Here is an 18,557-nt window from a genome sequence, read left to right on the forward strand (position 1 = left end):
TTCAGGAAAGTGTTCTGCATCCTCATTGGGTCGTCGGCCAGCCTGTCCTCCGGGTTCCACCCCCAGTCCAATAGCCAATCCGAGCGAGCCAACCAGGACCCCGAGACCACCCTGCACTGCCTGGTCTCAGCCAACCCCACCCCCTGGAGCCAGCAGCTTGTATGGGTCAAATATGCCTGCAACACCCTTCCCTGCTCTGCCACGGGCCTATCTCCCTTTGAGTGTTCCCTGGGGTATCAGCCCCCACACTTCCCTGAGCAGGAAGAGGAGGCCAGGATACCTTCTGCCGCTATCGTTTTTACCTGGAGGAGAGCCCGGTCGGCCCTCCTCAAGACCACCTCCAGGTGTCGATGACAAGTGGATCGCCATCGGGCAGAAGATATGGCTCCTCTCCATCCGGTATCTTCCCCTCCGGGTGGAGTCTCGCAAACTGTCCCCCCGGTATACCAACCCTTTCCCCATCTCCAAGGTATGGCTCTCCACCCGGGATCTGCCCCTCTGCTGTTCGTCTTCTGTTGCCCCGTACCCTTCGTATACACCCCACCTTTCATGTGTCCCGTATCAAGATCGTGTCTCACAGTCCCTTGTCTTCCATTTCCAGGCCCACCCCTCCTCCCCGTGTCACCGATGGCCAATCGGCGTACACAGTGAGACGCTTCCTGAGGGTTCGACCACGGGGCAGGGGTTTCCAATACCTGGTTGACTGGGAGGGTTATGGCCTGGAGGAGAGGTGCTGGGTCCCTGCTAGAGACATTCTGGACCCAGCCCTCATCGCCGACTTCCACCGCCGGCACCCCGGTCAACCAGGTATGCGCCCAGGCAGGACGCCAGGTGGCGCTCCTAAAGGGGGGGTGGGGGGGTACTGTCACTCCTGTCTTTTCCCAGCCTCTTTTTCTCGCCCTCCTGGTTTTTGACCCTTGCCTGTTCTGACCCAGAACCCGCCCGCCTGTCCACTCTGCCTCCCCCTGACCCTGACTGCCGTCCTGTACCTTTACCCCATCTGGATTTACGAACTCTGCCTGACCTGACCCTGCCTGCCGTTCTGTACCTTTGCCTCTGTTGCTGTGATCAACATTGTTACTTTGACACGGTCTGCATCTGGGTCTTACCTTATCCTGATATATCTGGTATTAGAAAAAGTTACCGTCAATCCAAGGAGGCAAAAAGGATATTGTAGAAGTTTAATTCAATAAGAAAGAAGCTGTGAAAGGAGAGTTAAAAATAAAAAGATGGGAAGGCCAGAAAAGCAATGTTTGGAAAAGATTTAGTGAAGTGGTAAAGAGGATAACAGCAGTGCCAGCTATGTTATGTTTGATGATTGAGAGGCGCTTTACAAATTTGACAGTTGCAAGACGGGACTCCAAATAGGCATATGGCTTGTCAAGGGAACTGTAGCCTAATATTTAGATGGGTTAAATGGGAACTGAAATCTGGACACTGACTGTGGTTCTATAACCTCTCACATAGCCTTAATTAATATTAACTCCTGCAGAATTAAGCATTTCTTCAGTTAAATGATGAGCAAAATTTGGACGTTGGAACAGAAGTATTATTTATTTATTTCTGCATCTTGAGAGAATGCAATGCTCAGTTAGATACCATCTGTAGAGGTTCTGTCTTCATCATAAAAGCATCATAAAAGCTGATAGTGTTTCAACCACATAAAATATGCATCAAAGCCGAACTGGAATCTTTTTTTTTACCCTTACAACTGGTGAAACTGATGTCATTTGGACATTTTTCATAAGAAAATCTTTCCCGTTTTTTTCTTTGCTATTGTATTTTCTCCCCAGTCCCTAAACGTCTTGGCTCCGTGACAGATGACAGAGAACTTTAACAATGTCAACTAGATTGAAGTATTAATTCTATCGCTCTATTACATTATTCTATTTAGCAAGGGTTTATTTAGTCTTCTAGGGCAACATATGATGACAGAAGAGAAGCTGCATGTATGTAATTATAGACAAGTTGACCAACAAATAGCCTACCAAAATGTCGGAAATTATAAGCAGAAACATATCTAAATCAGGCACCCCCATCAAAAAAATCCTTCTGCCGTCTTTGAATAGCCTATAGCGCATTTTCTATATTTGCAGGTTAGGGTTGGGTGCAGGACTCAGATTTTCACTTTATCTCATATAGTTGGGCAGTTGCGAATGGGTTATTAGCTGACCTGTGCACCACTTGCACACACAGGTGCTAATACCAGCTAGGAGACAATGAGTGGTGGTATGTAAGCTAAACCCGAGTTAGTAAAGCCTAATCCATATTTTTCTATGGAAGTCTCCAACTAGAACACTGAACCTGTCAATGACCTCTTCACCCTGAGTCTGACAGAGGTTGAACTCACTCATATTTCATCTAGCAGAGGGCGAGGGAAATTATAGATTACACATGCAACATTTCCTCTCCCTCTCTCCCCTTCGGCCTCTCTGCCTCTCGCGCTCTCTCACTTTCGCTCCCTCCCTCCAGGGGAAGCCCTCATTACTCCGTCAGGGTAAACACATCCAGGCTGTGTGTTAGCAGAGCGTGGAACAGAGCTGGGGCCGTGCCCACATCCAACAAGGCCAGCGGGCCCTAATGATAGACCAGGGTGGGGCCCAGTCTTCAGCCCAATCCCAGGCCCTATGCATCTCCTATCCAGCCTAAACCCAAACCTAAACTGTGTCCCAAATGGCACCCTATTCCCTATAAAGTTCACAACTTTTGATGAGAGGCCTATTGTCTCTGGTCAAAAGTATTGCAAGACATGGGGAATAGGGTACCATTTGGGGGACACACCTCAACCTAAAGCCTAAGCATCCACCATGCACCATCCAAAATATATATTTATACCTCCCTCTGCATCCTCATAAAAGGAGGGCTGCTAATAGCTCAGTGATTGAATCCCAGTTTCGTGACACTGGCACGGCCTGCCTTGTATATGTTTGTATTATGTGTGTGTATGTGCGTGTGGTACCGCAAACCATACAAAGGAGCAGCTGATTGCAAGTTTAACATGTGTCCTCTCTCACTCTCTTGCCCTCTCTCTCCCTCTGCTCCTCAGCTCCCACTCCCCTCCCCACCACACTGGCATCCACAACTCCATCAGATGAGTGTGATGATGACCAGGCCAGCTGCCACAGTGGAACAGGTGATGACTACGATGTGACAGGTGCTAACATCACTCTCATGAGACTGCTATCTCACCTACCCCTCTACCCCTACTCTCGCTATATAATAACCTGGCATATACACATACACACACGCACGCACACACACAGGCAGACAGACAGACAGCCTTGTTCTCTTTCTAGCCTGACCGCTTTCCCCACTAACCTAATTATAGCCTGCCTTACTCCCCCTGCCTTCAACCTTGCTATACCTTGCTGTTCCTTATGGATACCTCCCAAATGGCACCCTGTTCCCTTCATAGTGCATTTAATTTGGCCAGGGCCCCTAGGGCTGTGGTCAGAAGTATGTCAACATATAGGGACTAGGGTGCCATTTTGGACTCAGCATAGAGTTATCTTTATGGCTATTCCTCCCTCCCATTTTAAAGCAGCAGTCTCCAGCCATCAGTGATGTGCATGGCACTCTCAGTTACTCTGGTTCTCTCCCTCCTGGCCCTATATGTCGTGAAAGAGGGAGTGTGGAAATGTTTGGTATGAGTTAAGAGAGATAGGAGAGAGGGCATCTGTTTGAACCAGAATAAAGGAGGAGTGTGTATGACCCTTATCCTTCTGTCAGCAAGGCTCCTCTTTAACTATAGCCTCAACACAGACGAGTGTCAGCAAAAGAGGGAAGCTAGCTCGGCTAACTGAGCTACATTGTGTTCTGAGCTAGAGGAAGCTAGGCTAACTGTGCTACACTGTTATGCGTTACCACTAGGCTAACTGTACTCTGTAACTCAGTTTGTTGAGCATGGCGCTTGTAACATCAGGGTAGTGGGTTTGATTCCCGGGACCACTCATATGTAGAATGTATGAACGCATGACTGTAAGTCGCTTTAGATAAAAGCATCTGCTAAATGGCATATATATATATATATATCATTGTTATGTGTTACGGCTAGACTAACTGTCCTGCCACTGTGTTGTTGTTCTGACAGGTGGGACCACAGCGCCACAGGGCAAGACAGAGGTGGACACCATCCCAGGTTAGGATCCATTGTATTATCAATGTACTGTATACAAGACTCTTGTGACTATGTGTTTGAGGGGCTTTGAATGCATGTGTGAGCATGTGAGGTCAATTCGTGTGTGGGTAGATCGTTTTTTCCAGCAGACTATTTAAGAAAAATGTGTTCTCTAGTGTTCCTCAGAACTGTTGGGCTGCTCATTTTACGGGGAACTTTTCAGAATCCCTGCTTCAGTCCTCCCTAGAATGGAAAAAAACAAAAAGCCCTCTTAATTGGGAACGGAAAAATGTGTCTCTGTGCCTGAAATGTGGTTCCACATGAGAATTCCATGCTTTGTGTTTAATGCGTAAATATATTCTGGTGCCTGCAGAAACTAGTTAAAACCCAGAGATTATTAAAGGGAATATTGGCTCAAATGTTTTATTCTTTGGTGAGCTGGGGCCTTAGTGCCCAACGTACACAGACACACAGGGCTTCTGAAGCATTGCTGACATTCTAAATATATCTCTGTTGTGCTGCTTCTTTGGAAGTCTCTTTCTTTATCCAATTTCATAACAAAACGAGGCTCCCCATCGACCCGCTCTCACACACGTGTGTGTGTGTGTGTGTGTGTGTGTGTGTGTGTGTGTGTGTGTGTGTGTGTGTGTGTGTGTGTGTGTGTGTGTGTGTGTGTGTGTGTGTGTGTGTGTGTCCGTAGAGGGATTGTGTGTCAGGAATGCAAGTCCTTTCTATTAGCCATATCTGCCTTTAGAGTCCAACGGGGCTCTGCTCTGCTCATTATAAAGACCTCACACTGGGCTAACACTAGTTGAGTCAATGTCGTTTCCACATCATTTCAATGGAATTACGTTGAACCAACCTAGAATAGACATTGAATTGACGTCTGTGCCCAATGGGCTCTCTCTCAGCAGGCTGTTGTAAAGGAAAACACACACACAAACTCTCTCCCTCTCTCTCTGTCACTCTCCTCTCACCTGCTATGTATCCCTTTACTGTCATTGTACACTTTCTTTTATGAACCCATATCACGTTCACAGGCCTTTTAATTAAAATAGATGATTAACTAGATTTATTCAATCTCCCTCCTTGAAAAGTCTGCATGGAGTCTCTTCACTCCTACCACCACCACCCTATTCTGTCAAGAATGTACCATCCTCTAATTCTCTCTCCCTTTCTCATAGTTTTTTGTATCTACCCTTTCCTCTGAAATTTGAGTTTCACAGTTCTCTGCTGCCCTCTAGTGGTTTACCTAAATATTCCACCTCCACAAGACTCACTGTATCTCGTCGAGTGGACCCTCAGGTCAACACAAATACTCTTGGAGTATATCTCTCAGTACCATATTAAAACAATGGTCTATTTCAACCAGTCGGTGTTCTTACCCTGACCCCTGTCACACCACAGAATAACTTTTTATTTTTTTTATTGTCCAGGACAAGGCTTTATCTGTGTCCAGGAAACCGCCCCTATTTATATGCATCTCTATGAGACATAACTGACCTGTGATCTGTCCCCCTGTCTGCAGCGTTCCTGTGGTTTGCGTGTGACTTTGGCTGGGCCAACGACCCCTCGTTTTGCGGCTGGACCTCAGAGGACAGCGACTTCAGATGGCAGATACAGTCCAGCGGCACGCCCACGCTCAACACCGGACCCAACATGGACCACACAGGTACAGACACAACAACAACAACAACAACAGAAGCTAATGATGACAGTATACAGTAATTTATGTCCAGTGTAAAAACTGTCAAAACCAAGAGTTGTCATTAGATGATTTGTTTCCTGTTTCCCCACCACTACTTTAGATGTCATCACCCCTTTTCTCATGGGCTCTTCCAACTTTATCATTTCCCTCTTCAGGCGGATCCGGTAACTTCATCTACACCCTAGCGACGGGCTCCCAGGAAACGGAGGTTGCTAGGCTGGTCAGTCCGGTGGTGACAGTTGGTCAGTCTGACCTGTGCGTGTCGTTCTGGTACCACATGTTCGGCTCGCACATTGGCACGTTGCACATTAAACAGAGGAAGGAGACGGTCGATGGCATGGCTGACATACTACTGTGGACCGTCAGCGGTCACCAGGGCAACCGCTGGAGAGAGGGACGCGTGCTGGTACCGCACTCCAGTAAACCCTATCAGGTATGGTATGGAGAGAGAGTGTCCATACACTGAACTATAAGCTTGGACAGATCAATGTAGCATCATATACATTAAAACTATGTGTGATGTGTATAAATACAATGTTTGAATTGCAGAGCCAGTTTTGTCTGTTTAATTAGTGCTACTTGGTGATTGGCTTAGTGATAAAGTTAGAATTGTGAAATTAGTTGCTGAGAGGTTGCTCAAGGGTTGTTAAATACAGGTTTGTTCTCTCTCTCCCAGGTGGTGATTGAAGGGTTTGTGGAGAGGAAGAGTTGGGGTGACATTGCTGTGGATGATATCAAGATCCTGGACAATCTGAACATGGCTGACTGCAAGGGTGACTGTTACTTCGCTGCATTGATCTTTTGAGCTGGATTTGAACCAGTGACCTAAGGACACCAGTGTGTACAGGCCTGACCTTTAGCGGCAGTTTCCCCAGACACAGATTAAGCGACGTTCTGGACAAAGAAAAATGTAACTCAATGGAGATTCGCTATTGAACATGCTTTTTTTTGTCCATGGCTAGGCTTAATCTGTGTCTGGGAAACTGTCCCTCTATGTCATGTTCAATGTAAAGAGTGATGGTGATTTTTTTACTATTGTGATGAAGGGAAGTGCTTTTGTAACTGACTCGTCCTATCATTGTCAACAGATCCTGATGTTCCTACAGAGCCCATGCTGCCTGAAGACCGATTTAATGAAATGAGTATGTCACCATATTACATATTAATACACAACGTCTATGGGGTTGAGTGTTGTAAAACAGAGTAACATACATGTGTTAGCAATACAGTAGATTTCACTAATACGTCTGCTCCCCCTCGATCTCTCTCTCTTTACTCTAACACAAAGCTTAGGGATTCAGTGTTGGAAAAATAATAACAATCATTGTCCAAACATATGTAACAGCTATCTACAAAGCTGTAGATTTCCATGAATACTGGGATGGTTGAAAATGAGATGAGGGTCTACTCACCCTCTTCTTCTTCTCTCCTATAGTTGTGGACATCACAGACTTCCCTGACATGATGGAGAACAATGAGATCCTCAACGGTGTCAGTGGCGGGGCAGGCAACATGCTGCAGACACTGGACCCCATCCTCATCACCATCATCGCTATGAGTGCCCTGGGGGTCTTCCTGGGGGCCATCTGTGGGGTCATCCTCTACTGTGCCTGCTCACATGGCCACATGTCAGACAGGAACTTATCCGCTCTGGAGAACTATAACTTTGAGCTGGTGGACGGAGTCAAGCTAAAGAAAGACAAACTCAACTCACAGAACTCATACACAGAGGCGTGAGCGGGAAGGGGGAAGTGAGATGTGTGTGTGTGTGGGGAGTGTAGCATTTTGTGCGTGTGCACAAGACTGTAGGCATAGCCAAGACTCAATGTGTGGCTGGGGCTAAAGGAACTGCTGGAGGCCTCTCATTGGAGGAGGCCCAGGTTTAGGAACCAATGGGAGGTTGTGATTGAGCCATTGCTTTTCTCAGGAGCTGCAGTAATGGGAACCTACCAGTAGGAGACACTGTGTACAAAATTAAATACAGGAGGAAAAAATATGTACAGATGATTAGATTATTATTTAAATTGTTCTATTTGATTTTCATTCATTTTTACAATCGGATGCTGGTGTTGAGACCAATTTAATTATCACAATGTTTAAAGTATTTATCATATTCTGTGAGGAAGAAACATTTTTGTTATTATAATTATTTTAAATCAAAGTAATTTTTGTGTTGAAGGAGAAGTATCAAAACCCAAAATTAACCATAACTGACAATATTGTTGGTCATACTGCACCATGGTGGAGTAGCAGCAGGGTGTGCCCTCTGCCCCCCTGACCTCTGCCCCTGTCTACAGGTGTGGGTCAGAGGTTAAAGGTAAAGGTTGCACCCCTTGGCAGTAGATGGTTCTGACAGTGCCTTTAATACATATTTGTTGGCTTCCTTGTTGATTTTGGAGTTTTTACATCGCTTACGTTCTGACCAAGTTGTGACATCTGAAGCAGGGGCTTTAAATTAGCTAATAATCAAGTCTGCAAAACAGGATCCAATCCCTCCATGGCACTTTTCTCTCTCTGTCCCAGACCCACATATAATTGTATATATACGTTTTAATATATTTTAATTATTTTAAAGAAAAAAAAATGGAAAAAAAGCTGCAGTATCCCTTTTTCCAATGGGTTGTGTGTTGTAAATACAATCATCTGCCTGTTGTTGTGAAGAGTGAAGTATTTTGGTTGAATTGTTTCATTTCGAGCAGGCTCTGTGTGCTGTGTAAAGATAGGCCAGTGCACATTCAAAGAAGACATGTTCTTGTTCTACATCTTCTAGTTCTACATCTTTCTGTAAACAGAAAAGGAAAAAATAAAAACAGTTGTATTCATGTTACTAACTTCTATACACTAATTAACATATGGCAGCCACACACCCCATATCCTTCTGTGGTCACAGGGTCTATCATCTCTCATATCAACTGCAGCAGTGGAAGAAGATATGTAATAATGTCTGCCAGCATACCAAAAAAACTATTGCTTTAGCTTCATGGGGTTGACCAGTGGCTTGTTATTTCCAGCTACATACATCTGTGGATTGTCATACAAAAAAGTGCTAACTTTTACGACCATACACTTCGTTATCCAACATCTTAATCCTCACTAGTGAGATATACTGAGGGGTGGAAGATTACATATACTGGGGTGTATCAATGGTGCTATCGCATTCACACTGCAGACTAGATGCTCATAATCATAACAATAACACAGTTTGGATTGTATGTCACATTCTGTACCCTACTACAAAATAGTTGTGCCCGTAAGGTTTATGTGTAACAGCTATACGCTGTGATGTCAGGGCTGATTTCATTAGGAAGGGACGCTGGTACAGAGCTAAGGGGTTGAGTGATGTCATCAAGCATGGCGAATCAGGCCACTTGCCCTGTTGTCATTACCAAAGGAAGATTGGATACCTCTTCTACTGGGGGAGGGGTTTGTTATCAACACGCTACTGCTACTGGACTGCAGCATTTCAACCACAACCACCCCTTTTCAACAAATGTTCACAGTAAATGGACTGGACTCCTGGCAAAGTCAAGAGGGGAAGGTGGGTTGACTGTAGAAACGATACTGTTCGATGGTTCGTATTTTTTCAGCTGAAGTTGTATCAATGTGAACTCTGAAATCTCGAGTCTTGGATTTCAGACTCACTTTACCAATCAATCTAGCTATCAATCCTCCTAGAGTGTTTGGGATGGAGAAGTAAGGGGATCTGTAGTAAGGACTTAGAAAGAGGCTCACAGTATCAGGTCTGAGGAGGACTTGACCATTGGAAATGTCCAGTGGATTTTCTACAGCACAACCATCAGAGAGACATAATGATGTTGAACAGGAGGACATCTGCTACATCTGTGTGCTATGTCATGTGCCGTGGTAAACACATTTTCAGCTTGTGTTTTGTTCATTTCAGGTTTGATTTCCCACTTTGCAATGCTTACTGTTTTGTGCATTCAGCTTCGAGGACAGTAGCCTCAGTCTGGTAACTAGAGAAAATGGATACTGTAGCGTGGAAACTAAAAATAAACAATGTTGCACTGATAAATCTATTCAATAAGGTTGTCATTTGTAAACAAAAACAAAAACAGAAAAAACTGTTCATTTTCTTTCTTATTTTTATAGTTTCAGATTATGTGATATGATTCTGAAATGTACAAATTATTGAGATGTTTTCATTATTGAAAAAGGTACACAAATTTCCTATTAGTAATGTAGCCATTTACCTGAATTATTATTGCTTCGTTTTGTACTGTCATTAACATTTTGTGCAACTTCTTTTTACAAAAAAACATGTATTTTCAATACTGCTTCTACTATATAATTAATTCTGTAATTTGCTGTTGTAGGAAAAGATGAATAAACAGCAAGGCCTTAAAAAACTGAACAGAACGTTTGTGTTGGTATTGTAGGGTTGTGGTTTAAACTACTGTTATTGGAGTTGAACATGCTGGTGGTTTGGGTGTGGGCTACTGTGATGGTGTGTCGATAAGAAAGAAAGGAGGAGGAGGTACATTGCAAAGGGATTTCACCCAGTTGATTTGGTAGGAATGGAAAGGGTGATTTATTTAACAAGGTTCTGGATGGTTGCTCTACAAACAAGGGAAAGAACATATACTGTCGTCATAAACTAATACAATACAAATAAATGTATACTACGTTATTTACAGTGCCTTGCAAAAGTATTCATCTCCTTGGCTTTTTCCTATTTTGTTGAATTACAACCTGTAAATAAATATATTTTTATTTGGAGATCATGTAATGGACATTACACAAAATAGTTTAAATTGGTGAAGTGAAATTTTTAAAAATAACTTGTTTCAAAAAATTCTTAAAAATAAAGAACAGAAAATTGGTGCATGCATATGTATCCACCCCCTTTGATATGAAGCCCCTAAATAATATCTGGTGCAACCAATTACCTTCAGAAGTCACATAAGTTAAATAAAGTCCACCTTTGTGCATTCTAAGTGTCGCATGATCTGTCACATGATCTCAGTATATACACACCTGGGGTTGGGTTATAAAATAATATCCGAAACTTTGAACATCCCACGGAGCACCATTAAATCATTATTAAAAAACTGAAAGAATATGGCATCACAACAAACCTGCCAAGAGGGGATCGCACACCAAAACTCACAGACCAGGCAAGGAGGGCATTAATCAGAGAGGCAACAAAGAGACCAAAGATAACCCTGAAGGAGCTGCAAAGCTCCACAGTAGAGATTGGAGTATCTGTCCATGGGACCACTTTAAGCTGTATACTCCACAGAGCTGGGCTTTACGGAAGAGTGGCAAGAAAAAAGCCAATTGCTTAAAGAAAAAAATAAACAAACATGTGGAAGAAGGTACTCTGGTCAGATGAGAATAAAATGTAGCTTTTTTGGCCATCAAGGAAAGCGCTATTTCTGGCGCAAACCCAACACCTCTCATCACCCCGAGAACACCAGTGGTGGCAGCATCATGCTGTGGGGATGTTTTGCCATCGGCAGGGACTGGGAAACTGGTCACAATGGATGGAATGATGGATGGCGCTAAATACAGGGAAATTCTTGAGGGAAACCTGTTTCAGTCTTCCAGAGATTTGAGACTGGGACAGAGGTTCACCTTCCAGGAGGACAATGACCCTAAGCATAGTGCTAAAGCAGCACTCGAGTGGTTTAAGGGGAAACATTTAAATTTCTTGGAATGGCCTTGTCAAATCCCAGACCTCAATCCAAATGAGAATCTGTGGTATGACTTAACCAGCGGAACCCATCCAACTTGAAGGAGCTGGAGCAGTTTTGCTTTGAAGAATGGGCAAAAATCCCAGTGGCTAGATGTGCCAAGCTTATAGAGACGTATCCCAAGAGACTTGCAACTGTACATGCTGCAAAAGGTGGCTCTACAAAAGTATTGACTTTGGGTGGGTGAATAGTTATGCACGCTCAAGTGTTCTGTTTTTTGTCTTATTTCTTGTTTGTTTCACAATAAAAAAAATATTTTGCATCTTCAAAGTGATTGTGTAAATCAAATGATACAAACCCCCCCAAAAATCCATTTGAATTCCAGGTTGTAAGGCAACAAAATAGGAAAAATGCCAAGGGGGTGAATACTTTCACAAGCCACTGTAGAGTCCCCTACGTATGCATTTGGATAGTGATTCTAAAATAAAATAGAATGTGTCTTGATACTCCAGCATTTTGGATTTGAGATCAAAATGTTTCATGTGACAGTACATAACGTCCCCTTTTATTTGAGTGTTTTCTCATGCATACAATGCATTCGGAATGTATTAATACCCCTGGACTTTTTCCACATTTTGCTCTGTTACAGCCTGAATTTAAAATGTATTAAATTTAGATTTGTTTTGTCACTGGCCTACACACAGTACCCATAATGTCAAAGTGGAATTAAGTTTTTCAAAATGTTTACAAATGAATTAAAAATGAAAAGCTGAAATGTTGTGGGTCAATAAGTGTTCAATCCCTTTGTTATGGCAAGCCTGCTAAAATACAGGAGTAAAATAAATGCTGCTTAACAATTTGCATAAGTTGCATTGACTCACTCTGTGTGCAATAATAGGGTGTTTAACATGATTTTGAATGACTACCTCATCTTTGTACCCCACAAATACAATTATCAGTAATGTCCCTTAGTCGAGCAGCGAATTTCAAACACAGATTCAACCACAAAGGCTAGGGAGAATCTCCAATGCCTCGCAAAGAAGGGCACCTATTGGTAGGTGTCACGTCTACTCTGCCCTACCAAGCAAAAAGGCAATAACTGCTCATTTGGTCAAAAATGAGTTTGTAATTTTTGCAACAATAAATACATGCTTAATCATGTGGACAAGTATCCTGCCTCTATTGTACCCGCAATTCACGTTGCGGGCATGTATGGCTTTCATGGAGAAACTGGGGTTCATGGTCAGCCTCACTTCTGGGTACTGGCCTCATTCCAACGGGCAGGTGGAGAGGATGAACCAGGAGCTGGGGAGGTTCATGAGGAGTCACTGCCAGGACCGGAAGGGGGAGTGGGCCCGATTCCTTCCCTGGGCTGAATACGCCCAGAATTCATTACGTCACTCCTCCACCGGACTTACTCCCTTCCAGTGTGTTGTCCTGGGTTATCGGCCGGCCCTGGCTCGGTGGACTTACTCCCTTCCAATGTGTTGTCCTGGGTTATCGGCCGGCCCTGGCTCGGTGGACTTACTCCCTTCCAGTGTGTTGTCCTGGGTTATCGGCCGGCCCTGGCTTGGTGGACTTACTCCCTTCCAGTGTGTTGTCCTGGGTTATCGGCCGGCCCTGGCTCGGTGGACTTACTCCCTTCCAGGGTGTTGTCCTGGGTTATCGGCCGGCCCTGGCTCGGTGGACTCCTCGCAGAGGAGGTTTGGAGTGATGCTTATGTGAGGCTCCAGTGTGCCGTCTGTCAGAAGGAGCAGGTGGATCACCACCGCAGTGAGGCGTCCGTGGACATGAAGGGAGGTCCTGCTTATGCCGTCAGATCCCTCCTGGACTCCAGACATTGTGGGTGTCGGCTCCAGTACCTGGTGGACTGGGAGGTGTACAGCCCAAAGGAGTGGTGTTGGGTTCCGGTGGAGGACATTCTGGACCCCAACATCACCCATGATTTCCATCTTCGCAGCTCGGACCAGCACGATCCTCATCCTCGGGGCCGTCCCTTTGGCCGGCGTCTTCCTGCGGCAGGAGCCGCGCGTCGGAGGTCGGGTACTGTCACGTCTATCAGTTTACTAACCACCGGTCCTGGCTTTCATCATTACGCGCACCTGCGCTTCATCAATAGGCACACCTGGACTCCATCACTTCACTTCTTACCTCCCGCATATCTGTCACTCTCTTAGTTCCATTCCCCAGGCAGTATTGACTATGTGTTTCATATCTGTAGGCCACTCATGTATCTTGTATTGTTCCGTTTATTATTAAACTCACCATCTGCACTTACTTCCCGACTCCCGGTATTCGCATTACAGTAGGTGAGTAGAACAAAAAAAAACAGACATTGAATATCCCATTGAGCATGGTGAAGTTATTAATTACACTTTGGATGGTGTATCAATACACCCAGTCACTACAAAGATACAGGCGTCCTTCCTAATTTAGTTGCTGTCGAGAAAAACTAAAACAGACATTGAATATCCCATTGAACATGGTGAAGTTATTCATTACACTTTGGATGGTGTATCAATATACTCAGTCACTACAAAGATACAGGCGTCCTTCCTAATTTAGTTGCCGTAGAGGAAGGACACTGCTTAGGGATTTCACCATTAGGCCAATAGTGATTTTAAAACAGTTAGAGATTAATCTCTGTGAAAGGAGACAACTGAGGATGTATCAACAACATTGTAGTTACTCCACATACTAACCTAACTGACAGAGGGAAAAGAAGGAAGCCCATACAGAATAAAAAATATTCCAAAACATCCTATTTGCAACAAGTCACTAAAGTAATAATGCAAACAATGTGGCAAAGCAATTCACTTTTTGCCCTGAATAAAAAGTGTTATGTTTGGGGCAAATCCGATACAACACATTACTGAGTACTACTGTAAATGTTCTCAAGTATAATGGTGGCGGCATCATGTTATGGGTATGCTTGTAATTGTTAAGGGCTGGGGAGTTTTTCACTATAAAAAAATTAACAGAATGGAGGTAAGCACAGGCAAACTCCTGTAGGAAAATCTTGTTCAGTCTACTTTCCACCAGACAGTGGGAAATTAATTCACCTTTCAGCAGGACAATAACCTAAAACACAAGGCCAAATCTACCTTGGTGTTGCTTAACAAGAACACAGTGTATGTTCCTGAGTGGACAATTTACAGTTTTGACATAAATCTATTTTAAAATCTATGGCAAGACATGAAAATGGTTGCCTAGCAATGATCAACAACCAATTTAACAACGCTTTAAGAATTTTGAAAAGAATAATGGGAAATTGTTGCACAACCCAGGTGTGGAAAGCTCTTAGGGACCCAGAAAGACTGTAATTGCTGCCAAAGGTGCTTGTACAAAGTATTGATTCAGGGGTGTGAGTACTTAAAGTACCAGTCAAAAGTTTGAACACACCTACTCATTCAAGGGTTTTCTTTATTTTCTACATTGTAGATTAATAGACATCAGAACTATGAAATTACACATATGGAATCATGTTGTAAACAACAAGGGTGGATACTTTGAAGAATCTAAAATATAAAATATATTTTGATTTGTTTAACACTTTTTTGGTTAATACATGATTCCATGTGTGTTACTTCATAGTTTTGATGTCTTCACTATTATTCTACAATATAGAAGATTTTTAAAAAATAAAGAAAAACCCTGGAATGAGTAGGTATGTCCAAACTTTTGACTGGTACTGTATGTAAATGAGATATTTCTGTATTTCATTTTTAATACATTTGGAAAGATTTCTAAAAACAAGTTCTCTCTTTGTCATTATGGGGTATTGTGTGTAGATGGGTGAGAAAAACAAAATCTATTAAATTCATTTTGAATTCAGGCCGTAACCAATACCTCTAAACTACGTGTATGCACGGGCACACAACTCCCCCGGGACAAGAAAGAAATATCAGCCCATAGAGAGAAGCACAAGATGTAATTTCACTCAACTCAATAGAGCGGTGGTCACCAACCTGTCGATTGCCAAGGCCTTCCTAGTCGATCGTCAAGCATTTCTGTACAAAACCCATCGATAAAGCCTTGTGCTAATATTTGAATTTTTTTCCTCGGGCTGTTGCCGGTAGGTGCACCCGATTCATCTTCCCTGCACCAGGGGCGTAGACAGAATTGTTTGGGTGGATAGGCATAGAAAAATTTGGGTAGGCTTTTTTCTAATTATTTCATTTATTTTGAAACGTGCACCATATATTATTTGGTATTACAATAATTTCATACCAGTGCATTTTACTTGGAGGGACCTCGTTACATATACAAATCATTACCTATCCCAGCATATTAAAATAAGACAGTAACGTTAGACCAGTTGCCAACAACATAAAACCCATCTTCAGACACACTTTAATCTCAATGGGCAAACAAGCCTATATTTGATATTACTATTTATACCACGGCAGGCAGTAGTACTTTTTTTTTTTACCTTTATTTAACTAGGCAAGTCAGTTAAGAACAAATTCTTATTTTCAATGGCGGCCTAGGAACAGTGGATTAACTGCCTGTTCAGGGGCAGAATGACAGATTTGTACCTTGTCAGCGCAGGGGTTTGAACTTGCAACCTTCCGGTTACTAGTCCAACACTCTAACCACTTGGCTACCCTGCCACCCCTATAAAAGGTACCTTACCTTTAGTAGGCGTATCATACGGCGTGACCTACATCACAATGCGCAGACGGCGAGGATGGTCAGTTTTACGGGGGTATGTTTGGCAGCATGAGTGAAGGATGCTTTGTTGCGAAATAGGAAGCCGATTCTAGATTTAATTTAGGATTGGAGATGCTTAATGTGAGTTTGGAAGGAGAGTTTACAGTCTAACCAGACACCTAGGTATTTGTAGTTTGTAGTCCACATATTCTAAGTCAGAACCGTCCAGAGTAGTGATGCTGGACGGGCGGGCAGGTGTGGGCAGTGATCGGTTGAAGAACATGCATTTAGTTTTACTTGCATTTAAGAGAAGTTGAAGGCCACGGAAGGAGAGTTGAATGGCATTGAAGCTCGTCTGGAGGTTAGTTAACACTGTCCAAAGATGGGACAGAAGTATACAGAATGGTGTCGTCTGCGAGGTGGATCAGAGAATCACCAGCAGCAAGAGCAACATCATTGATGTATACAGAGAAGAGAGTCGGCCCCCCCATAGAAACAGCCAGATGTCCGGACAACAGGCCCTCCAGTTTGACACACTGAACTCTATCACAGAAGTAGTTGGTGAATCAGGCGAGGCAGTCATTTGAGAAAGCAAGGCTGTTTAGTCTGCTGATAAGAGTCGAAAGCCTTGGCAAGGTCGATGAATACGGCTGCAGAGTAATGTCTCTTATCAATGGCGGTTATGATATCGTTTAGGACCTTGAGCGTGGCTGAGGTGCACCCATGACCAGCTCTGAAACCAGATTGAATAGTGGAGAAGGTACTTCCCTGAAAAGTTGCATATCACAGGGGCTATTCAATGCTAATGCAGTACGCCACAGGATGTTTTTGTGCTGGTCAATGTAAATGTATAACTTTCATAAACTTTCACTTTCATAAAATCACAAGTGTAATACATCAAAATAAAGCTTAACTTATTGTTAATCTAGTTAATCAGATTTCAAAAAGGCTTTACGGTGAAAGCAGAATTTCAGGGCTCATAAGCGTGGCATTGCATGGTAGCTCATTAACCTTTCTAGCGCAGGCGTTCCACTAGCGACACACCCCCACCACATCGGGTGAAATTGCAGAGCGCGAAATTCAAATTACAGAAATATAAATATTTAACATTCATGAAAATACAAGTGTTATACATCAAAATAAAGCTTAACTTGTTAATCCAGCCGCTGTGTCAGATTTCAAAAAGGCTTTACAGCGAAAGCACACCATGCGATTATCTGAGGACAGCGCCCCGGATACGAAAGCATTAAAAACATATTTCAACCAGGCAGGTGCGCCACGAAAGTCAGAAATAGCGATATAATAAATGCCTTACCTTTGTAGATCTTCTTCTGTTGGCACTCCAAAAGGTCCCAGGAACATCACAAATGGTCCTTTTGTTCGATAAAGTCCTTCTTTATATCCATAAAAACTCACTTTAGCTGGCGCGCTTCAGTCAATAATCCACCGGTTTCCCTCCATCAAAATGCATACAAAATGAATCCCAAACGTTACCAATAAACTTTTCCAAACAAGTCAAACAACGTTTATAATCCAACCTCAGCTACCCTAGTACGTAAATAAACGATAACATTTAAGAAGGAGAATCATTATTGTCTTTACCAGAGATATAAAACAAAGAACGAGCTCTCATCCACGCACATGAAAACACTAAAGCCAAAATGGGAGCCACCTAGAAAATTAAACAAATTCTAGCTAATTTTTCCAAAAAACAAGCCTGAATCTCTTTCTAAAGACTGTTGACATCTAGTGGAAGCCCTAGGAACTGCAATCTGGGAGGACTTCGCCCCATAATAAACGAGAGCCATTGGAAACATTGTTTTTTTTTGAATGGTTTGTCCTCTGGGTTTCGCCTGTCATATCAGTTCTGTTATACTCACAGACATACTTTTAACATTTTTAGAAACGTTAGAGTGTTTTCTATCCAAATCTACCAATTATATGCATATCCTAGCTTCTGGGCCTGAGTATCAGGTAGTTTACTTTGGGCGCGCTTTTCATTCAGACGTCATAATACTGCCCCCTAGCCCAAAGAGGTTTTAAGCCTGTTTTGTGTTTCTGAGTCAGACATTGACATGAAATTTTAAGATTTCTGAAAAGTTACCTTTGTTGATTGCCTCTTCGGTTTCTCTATGCCCTCTGATTAGAATATCCTGCTTTGCATACATGAGAACAATATCTATGACCACTTTAACATGTGCAAGGTTTCTTTCTATAAAATCCATGTTTGCATCACCATGCATTTGGTTCAACCCAGTCGGTCGCCTTGTAGGATTAACATTTTGCATGGGCATTAGCATGTAATTAGCTATTCTCATGTTTGCAGCAAGCATTTCTTGTGAGTCTCCAATTTTTTAAATCCATCTCGTATAAATCTTACAATAAATTGCATATTTTACTTTACTATACTTTTTGCTTTACTATA

At 43.0% G+C, this 18,557-nt stretch overlaps 1 protein-coding gene and 1 long non-coding RNA gene across 11 annotated transcripts in view; one reads left to right on the plus strand and one right to left on the minus strand.

Annotated features, from left to right (window-relative positions):
* The window catches only part of nrp1a (neuropilin 1a), a 113,340-nt gene extending 103,143 nt beyond the window's left edge, over window positions 1-10,197 (plus strand). For 5 of the 10 annotated variants that reach the window (XM_036944326.2, XM_036944330.2, XM_036944329.2 and 2 more), the window contains 7 exons: window positions 3,047-3,154; window positions 4,091-4,138; window positions 5,646-5,789; window positions 5,981-6,258; window positions 6,502-6,598; window positions 6,914-6,967; window positions 7,261-10,197. In XM_036944326.2, the coding sequence (XP_036800221.2) occupies window positions 3,047-3,154; window positions 4,091-4,138; window positions 5,646-5,789; window positions 5,981-6,258; window positions 6,502-6,598; window positions 6,914-6,967; window positions 7,261-7,562 (1,031 nt within the window). In that variant the 3' untranslated portion in view covers window positions 7,563-10,197. The remainder of the gene's footprint in view (window positions 1-3,046; window positions 3,155-4,090; window positions 4,139-5,645; window positions 5,790-5,980; window positions 6,259-6,501; window positions 6,599-6,913; window positions 6,968-7,260) is intronic. The other 5 variants (XM_090200012.1, XM_090200011.1, XM_036944331.2 and 2 more) reach the window with 1 other exon arrangement.
* Window positions 1-18,557, minus strand: part of LOC149977452 (uncharacterized) — a 1,012,103-nt gene that overhangs the window by 156,611 nt on the left and 836,935 nt on the right. The gene's annotated exons all lie outside the window — the stretch shown is intronic.

Source organism: Oncorhynchus mykiss, chromosome 15 (genome assembly GCF_057628025.1).
Source record: "Oncorhynchus mykiss isolate SJ-2025 chromosome 15, ASM5762802v1, whole genome shotgun sequence".
Lineage (NCBI taxonomy): Eukaryota > Metazoa > Chordata > Actinopteri > Salmoniformes > Salmonidae > Oncorhynchus > Oncorhynchus mykiss.